This window comes from Gobius niger (genome assembly GCF_951799975.1).
Source record: "Gobius niger genome assembly, chromosome: 1".
NCBI lineage: Eukaryota > Metazoa > Chordata > Actinopteri > Gobiiformes > Gobiidae > Gobius > Gobius niger.
The window spans coordinates 13,877,070-13,885,562 of NC_136852.1; the positions used below are offsets into that span (position 1 = coordinate 13,877,070).

Here is an 8,493-nt window from a genome sequence, read left to right on the forward strand (position 1 = left end):
CAGCTTTCCTTTGAAAATAATGTTCGGTCACTGTACAGCTTCACCTGCTTTGATCAGAGAAAGTTCCAAGCACCCCTTACTTTGTGCTTGTGTACCCCCAGGGGTCCCCTTACGCAGTTTGGAAACACATTGACTCTGAGCTTTGGACAGTTAAGGCTGAACAATGTAAAGAACTTTCACCAATACAACTGACAACTTTTGTGTGTACAGCCTTTTACACACCTGGTTGAGAGTAATAAATGAAGCACACATATCTGTACTTTTACTTTTAGATCCACCTCACAGCAGTCACGGTTGAAAGTAAAAGCAGTGAAAGGAAAAGAGAAGTGGGCCGTGGGCCTGCTGTTATTGTTGGTGCAGGAAGGGGGCTTTATAGGGATTTTTTGCAGCCTTTTAACTTCGACTTCGAGTCTCCTCCCCCTGTTCCTCCGGAGTGCGTCACCACAGCAGCTTTAAGGCGCAGGAGAAGCTGCAGCGGGAGGGAGGAAGGGAGGCCCCACCGGCTTCTGCCACCAAGGAATGCAGCGGAGAGAGAGAACATGGCTATAAAAGGCTCGCACTTCCACTCCGCCGCTGTGATGTCACCGTGCAACTATTTCCTCCTTCCTTCCCTTCCAGTGCCGACTTACTGACGAGGCCCTTTCGCCTTTATTTCTCCTGAGTTCTCCCCCTCCTACGCTAATCCACGACAGAAGTGAAAGTTTGTGTTTTGGCGTGTGGGTGATGGACGTTGAAGTCGGCCAAGGATACTGTTGTGTGTGTAAACAGTCAAATAGAGGTCTTATTGTACTTTGTTAAGCCTGGCCAGAGTGTTCAGTCCTTGGTAAATAATGCCATCTGTGCATTCACTCCAATCTGCAAGCTTCCTTGTAACTCAAACATCGTTGGAAGCTCATGTTTTTGATAAGAAGAGTCGATTGCTAGTCGGTTTTAGTGTAGTTCTTAGTCAAAAGAGGGAGAATGGGGTGTCCCAGAGTAGCTGCGATTCTGTCCTCGGGCCGGATACTTCACCCAACGCCTTTATGGACAGAAGCACCCCCTGCTCCACCCCCAGAATCCAGCAGCCTTTTGAGCATCCACTGATTCAATATTGGAGCTGCAGTGCATGTAGAACTATTGACTTAGAATCTTCAAAACCCTCTTCCGATAGTTCGCTCAAGGTTTCTCCTGGTTTTCGGCACCAATTTCACCCGTGTTTGTCATATCAAACTAGGTCCGAAACATAACATGTACCATTGCAAGACAGTAGATAGTGAATTCCAATGTTAGCTATTTTGATTTTGAATATGCAAATACGACACAAAGTAGATAAGTGATTTAATGTTAGCATCAGCCTATGGTGATATGTTTTAGCCTCTAAGATCTCCATCACTACTTCCACTTCTCTGACCAATCTCTCATTGCATCAGCATTGACCAACAAATCTTAGTCTTGATCTTCAGAACCACTTCATATCTGGGCCTATATCCCACTTGGTTGTTCTGTTTATTTGGATAGAACAAACAAAGTATCCTTACGGATCCTTACATATCCTTGCATTCCAACGTGCATTATCCTATTGTTTATTGACTGCTCTCTCAAATGTTTCCTAGTGACCCAGTTAGCGCATCAGAAGTTGCATAAGGATCTCCGTCACTCCCCCAGCGCTTGACGAAGGCTTGGGGTTAAAAGATTACTCAACCTATTCGAATGCCTAATCTGCAGGTTGTGACAGACCCTGTGGGAAAGACGGAGGGCGAGGGGGAGAGGGCGAGGGGGAGACAGGAGTGGAAAGTAATGGGTCGTTTTACTTCCGCACATCTTAGAAGTAAATGTACTTTGAATCTAAATAGGTAGAATTATTTTGAATTGTTTACTGACACAAGTATTGTACAGAAAAGATTTGGCTTAATGGTAATCATTTTAAATCAGCGGCAAAAGAGCAGTGGTGGTATTGAACATAAACAGTAATTGAGGACTGGATCCGATTTGAATTGAGAGTCACCATAGAAATCCGCCATTTTAACTGGAACTAGTGAACACAAGCTAACATTATCCAAATGCAATATAAAAAAAGAGCTGCAGAACTGCTTCACTGGCTGCCAGGCCATGTAACACACAGTCATGTGTGTAACCATGTTCCCGAGATGCTGGTGACTCAAGCTCTACAGCTGGTCGTGTAAATTGTAGCAGCTGATTTCTTTGTGCAATTGGTTAGATTTTATGCCTCCTCTCATGTAGTATAAAGCACAGAAGGTCTTTTATTGTGTAATAAGTGTAAAATAGCACTGCCTTGCATAACAAATTGCACAGTAGATTGTTGAAATTATTGTAGTACTCATTAAGTAATAGTGTTATATGTATAGTAGTAAAGGCAGTTACATTTTATAGTATTATTGTGAATAAATTCGACAAAGAAACCCAGTCTTTTTAACTTTTCCCAAAGTGAACTGAATGAATTACTTTTCTTTAAGTCTTTTTCTTTTAAAAACAAAATCTGACTGAGTGAAGACACAGAAGTTTCTTTTTGTGCTGGAGGCTAAAAACAACAGGCTTGACGAGCTAATCCGTCTAAGAGAAGACTGAGATTTGAACATTTTCTCATGATCTCACACGTCTCTCTGGTTAAACCCCGTTCACATTAACTTGTTTTGACAATCATTAACTCCAGCGCTGCTTTGTAACCCGGCTTTTGTCCATGTACTGTATTATGATCTTCTATGGCCACTCCCGACTTCACCCTCTCCCTATCTCTGTATTTATGATATGTGGCCCTACCTGTTCAGTGCGCTCCAAGCTACAGCTCAAGCAACAGCGGATAAGTGCATGCACGTACGTGCGTGAGTGTGTGTGCTTTGGGTCATGCGACTCCAGGGAAAGGCAATAGCAGCTTTGTGGTTGATAATTAAAAGTTTCACACAGTGACCCATGGCTCTGGGCAAGAGGGTAGCAATAGTCAAACAGTCTTTTACCTACCGTTTGCAAACTTCCAGGAAAATCAAATCGATGCTTCTAAGGCTTTCTTTGTGTTTATTGGAAGAAAAAAAACATTTGATTAGGATGTTTGCTTAAAATAATTTAAACTTGAAATTCATGTAAACAACGGGATTGGTCACCAGGAAATTAGATAAAACCTAAAACGTGTTTAGGAAATAAAATATGACTCAAATGATGAATAACCACAATTAAAAGTGAAAGCATACAAAAACACGTCACTACAGAGTTGGGGTGCTGCTTGCTCAACACCACATCCCACGGCCAGTTTCAAATGGGAATTGCAACATGTTAAGGAAATTGTTAGTTGTGGTGTGGCTCTGGGGGCACTGTGTTCATCCAGATCATTTAGTATTGATTTGAATCATCAAAAGATAATGCCTTATATACTATGAACATGCAACTAGTTTATGTTACCAGTGACCCATCCCCTTTGGTCTAGTTGATTTATTTCGGGAACACATATGTGGAAGCGGAGTACTTGAGTTTCTTCGGTTCGCCTGCTGGCAAAGGTTAACCAGTCTGCTCTCATAGATTAGTGGAGAGTTAATATTTGTCAACGCACAAACTCCTCCCACTTCTGTCCTTCACGTTTACACGATGTGGTCATTGTCCATTTCCATAGCAACCCGCACTTCTCTGAGGGCCAAACGGGAGCACGGTTGTTTCTCCCTTTTGGTGCGTTCACAATGGTTACATAGCTGCACAACTTAGGCCCTGAGCTGCTGTCTTCTCTCTTTCCTATGCCACTATACTATATTATGTTGAACCGTTGTTTGTCTACCTCACTGTCAGCTGCAACCAACGTAATGCTAGAACAGAAGAGGCAAACAAAGTCCCGGGGGCCACATGCAGCTCGTTTAGCTTTCTAAAGTGTTTAAGCCTGACCGGTACATTAGATTAAGTTCGGAGAATAACTAACATCTATAAAAAAAAGGATAATCAACACTGGATTACCACAGTTTAAACAACAGCTTATTGAAATCTTCTTTACCACACATGACAGGAAATTAAATTAAACCAAAGGGTCTTATTTAGGAAATACAAGCTGACTCAAACGAATAACCACAATTACTGAACAGCGAAAGGATGTAAACAAAATACGTTATTAGATCGGAAGAACACATTTCTTTTTTTTTGGCCTTTTTCTTTTTTTGGGGAAAGCATTTGCAAGTGACAGCTGTGCTTTCTTACACGGAGTCTGCAGAGGTGGGGAACTGGGGGTGCTTCTTGCTCAACACCACATTCCTCTGTAAGTTTCTAAGTTCTAATAAGAATTGCAGACTACGTAGAAACAAAACTCCACAAATGATTTTTTTTTGGGTAGCCTTAAGTAACCTTAAACAACAGGTACAATATGTTCTGGAAGTATTCTACTGCTCTGATGTTTATGCTTATGCGTGTATTTAGGCTTATGTAGGGGTCATACCATTTACTGCTTTAACTATGACCGAGAGCATATGTATAGTATTTTAGCATCAGACAAAATAAGTTAAAGTTAAAGTTAGGACGTGGCCATGAGCACATAAACTAGAACCCTTTTCTGTTCTCCTTTATGCACAGTGGCACATAATCCGGAAATCCCCACTTTTCATTGCCATTGTGTGCCATGACTAAGAGCAGGTATCAGGTGAGATATTTTAAGCTGTCACATGTTGAGAAGGGTTGGGTACAGCAATGACTTGGCATGTTTCAATTCTACATCTGTCACCTGACTTTGCGTATAGGAAACATCTTCCTTGAACAGTTCTGCCGGACTTATTGCTTAAGAAAGTAGCGAGGAAGTGCTTATTCTTTCTCGGGATTCGTACTGAACCTGTGCTATGAACTTCGGACCCGGTAATCGTCTTAGATTACTGATAAATCTTGCAGCTAGTTGGGAACTGATAGTGGTGCGTACGTGCAGGTTTGATGTAGTGAGGTAACCTGGACGGGGAGTGTATACATAACATGATCATTGTATGCTATTAAACACTGTAAATAGGACGAGTATAACTTCTGCCTTGAGTGTTGAGCATTGTCGTGTTATATGTTGTTGTAAGAAGGCAGGGGGACATAGGAGTGACCCTTAATCAAAAATAATATTAATTTAGGCAGGACATAATAGTAGTCCGTGACCTATAATCCTTTGCAAATGTTAGAAACTCCCTTCAAAGTGCTGTGGTGAATCAATATTATCAACAGTCATAGATGTCTGTAATCAGCCTTTTGAAACAAACATCACTTTAGTTTATTTCTTGCACCTTATTTCTCATATTCAAATACTTGAACTAAATGTATTGGACTGTTGGAACAATCTTTTTTGTCAATATGCAATGGATTTTTCTCTTAGAAAGTCGGCTTGTTTATTGTGTAATGGGTGTTCTGATTTTCATAAAGGTGTTAGATGTCAGATGTACAAAAAAGAGCCGAAAATTGCTTATTTGTTTATACAGAATCAGTTTAACCAAATAAGGAATAAAACAGACTCAGAAAGATCTAGATGCATCCATTTTGTTTATTCTGAACATGATTTTGTCCCTTTTAGACAATTAAAAATATATATAGGATTCTCTTTTTAATGCTTTTTTACTCACATTGGTATTTCACAGATGTTAATATTTCTCTATAAATAACGTACAAAATACATTTCTTCTTTAAACACAAATAAATATCATAATAAATACATTTTTAAGTTAAACATTGCAAGGCAACCATTAACCAAAAGGAATACTGCAGTGACCCTGAACTGGGTTGTCAAAAAGACAGGGCACAATAAAATAGGGGTGTGCTACAAGCCAATATACGACAGAATGACAAATGTGATCACACATGTTCTGTAGATAGTATTTGCTTACGCCCCAGGTCAGAGGGAGACATGCATCTTTCACACTCACATTCACACACCACACTGACACACCCACACTCACAGAGCAGTGAAGAAGTCTGAAGCTTTGGTTGAATGCTACAGGGAAACTTGACAGTATGTCCCATTTGAATTAGCTGTAAAGTGCATAACACAGATAAAATGGCATGAATGACACGTGTCAGGGCTGGTTAAGGCAATTAAGGCTACTGAATCAAACACTGCTCATGGCACTGAGAGTGAAAGGCATGAGTCTGTAAGGCACAAAGGTTTCTGATAATCACTTCCATAAAGCCACTTTGATCAGTACAGTCTTAGGTTAACAAACCCCACTCAACTGGCAAGACCTGCTGCATTAATTCATATGGAAGACCGTAACCAAGGTCTTATGCGCTACACACTTTATGAAGTATAAAAATAGAGTCTGTTAATAACTGTGTACTAAAATCATCTGCAAGTCTATGACATTTTAGATAAATTAAGTACTTAAAGTGTTTGTGAGGACACAAGTGTCAGTTCAAAGATGTTCCCTCATTCGGACAGGGACAGGCGCTCAAAGACAATGAGCCTCTTGGCAGATGCGTCGAAGGTTGGAGACTCAGATCCACTGGAGCCTCCGCTGCTGCTGCTGTAGCTGTCCTCCAGGGAGTCCTCGGAGGAGAAACGCTGGAGACCTGCAGGTTTCCCCAAGGGCCCTGGAGTTGGCAGCAGCTCCTCCATGTTGGGCACTCTGCTGCTCAGGTTATTCCCATGGCCGCACACACAGCGTGTGGCCTTTGGTTCCAGGATTAGAGGAATGTTGTGGATGTCACCAGCACTGGCGCGGGTCAGCTGGGGTCCAAACTGGAATGCTGAAGGTTCACGTTGAAAGGAATCGCTAAAAACTGGAGAGAGCAGATCGGAAGGAGGAGGGGAGACGGAGGGGGCGCGGCTGAAGACCAGGTTTGGGTCATTGAAAGAAGTGGGGAATGCAGGTGGAGGTGAGCCACGAGAAGCCAGAAATCCAGCAAAGCTCAGACTCTGGCGAAGCTGGTGACGAGGATTCTGGGTGCTGTTTGTCTGAACTGCCTGACGTTGCAGTTTAGTCAGGCCACCAATCTTCTCCTCATGGATGAAGTGGCAACGTGAGCCGTACGGGCAGTAACCAAAGTTGTAAAAGGTTCTGCAGGGCTCGGTTTTGTACTTAGGATGGCGGAACAGTCCACGGAGCTCAGCTTCTCCATGGGCAAACTGGCATTTGTTGCCATATTTGCAACTGCCAGTTTCTTGGAAACCACGGCACAGTTCAGTCTTGTAACGGTTGGCGGAAAGCAAAGGTTGGATTTGAGCTTGAAGATTGGCTGAAGGAGCAAAACCAGGTGGTGGAGCCACTGTTGTAGTGAGCCCTGAGGGAAAACCTTCCAGACTCTTGAGCGAGGCCAGCAGGCTGCCGCTGTCAGTCAGGCTCATGGAGCGGTCAGGCCTGAAGGGCGGCTGCTTGGCTTTGGATATCGGGGCCTGGCTCCAGATGTTGGAGGGCCAGAAGGGGCTGCTGTCGTCATTGTTAATGTGCTCCGAGCTGAGGCTGTGGCAGGGGGCCGCGGGAGGTGAGGGGGGAGAAAAGAAGGAGGCCGAGCGGTTCAGACGGCCCTTGTTATGAGATTGTGTTGGAGGAAAAGCTTCGTCCAGGGCCAGGTTAAGAAAATTCTGTTAAAAAGAATTAGATGTATCACTAAGATGCAAAAACGTAGATTTTGATCACTGCTTTAAAAACCTTGATATCACAATTTAATCACAAACCCACAAATGACACGTGTAAAACTCAAAATGATAAGATTGTAGTCATAGTAGTAGTTGTAATAGTAGTAGTTGTAGTAAGTCACTGTATCAGTGCCTCCTACATGAATACATTAGTAGGAGTAAACAAGAAGAGTACTGATTGCTCAACACTACTCCTTTCACACTTTCCAAAGCCACATTTTTCCAAAACACCCACAGAAAACAATAAACTGAAGCTCACCTTTGTCATGATATCGTCAAGCATATCGGACATGGCTGTTTCCCCGGACCAAGAAGAAAAAATAAACAAACAAACAGGCACAGCTCCTATCCTGAGTTTGATACCTGTGTCAAGTTAAAGCTTCAGTCTCTGCGTGGCTCTTTTTATTGCTCTTCACAGCCAGAGAAACTCCCACTGGGGGAGGAGTTTTTCCACTCGCTATGTTCCCGGATGACACACCCATAGCTTCAAGTTTCAGCGTGAGCTCACAAGCTGGGCGGCGTTCAAGAAGCAAGAAGAGGGAGGAAAGAAGAAAAAAAAAGAAAGAAAAAGACGCGGTGTGTGTGTATTTTTAGCGAGCTGTGTGAAATGTTTCAGTTTTGTAGGCATGTGAAAGCAAAGTGGCGTATTGACATAGCCGATCTATCGCCCCTATAAGCGATATATATATTTGTTCCCTATCCTCTAAACTTGTCGGCTCCCGAAGCATTTGGAAGGGCGCACCGATCGCTTCAGCTCTGTGAAATGTCTCTGTAGGCTGTTTGTTTTGCCTGCACACTGCACTTCTTGATTCGACTCAAACAGGGGCCATGTGTAGTCATCAACACCTTTGGCACACACGGCATTTACATACTTACATTTACAGTATATACATTGCAATGAGTAATGCTTGGGGTTTTCAGGAAGTGCCAATAAA

General features: G+C 42.7%; 1 protein-coding gene across 1 annotated transcript; it reads right to left on the bottom strand.

The window, feature by feature from the left end:
- Positions 1 to 5,450: 5,450 nt before the first annotated feature.
- LOC306961745 (mRNA decay activator protein ZFP36) lies at positions 5,451 to 7,949 on the bottom strand. The gene is made up of 2 exons (XM_079554618.1): positions 7,818 to 7,949; positions 5,451 to 7,504 (listed from the first exon to the last, which is right to left on the bottom strand). The coding sequence occupies exons 1-2, from the start codon at positions 7,848 to 7,850 to the stop codon at positions 6,350 to 6,352; spliced, it is 1,188 nt and encodes a 395-aa protein (XP_079410744.1). The 5' UTR covers positions 7,851 to 7,949; the 3' UTR covers positions 5,451 to 6,349.
- Between the last annotated feature and the right edge of the window lie 544 nt (positions 7,950 to 8,493).

Bases quoted from the DNA above. Each gene is read 5' to 3' on its own strand.
- LOC306961745 (XM_079554618.1), bottom strand. From the start codon at position 7,850: ATGTCCGATATGCTTGACGATATCATGACAAAG. The intron at 7,505-7,817 runs GTGAGCTTCAGT...TCTTTTTAACAG, and splicing joins TTGACGATATCATGACAAAG to AATTTTCTTAACCTGGCCCT.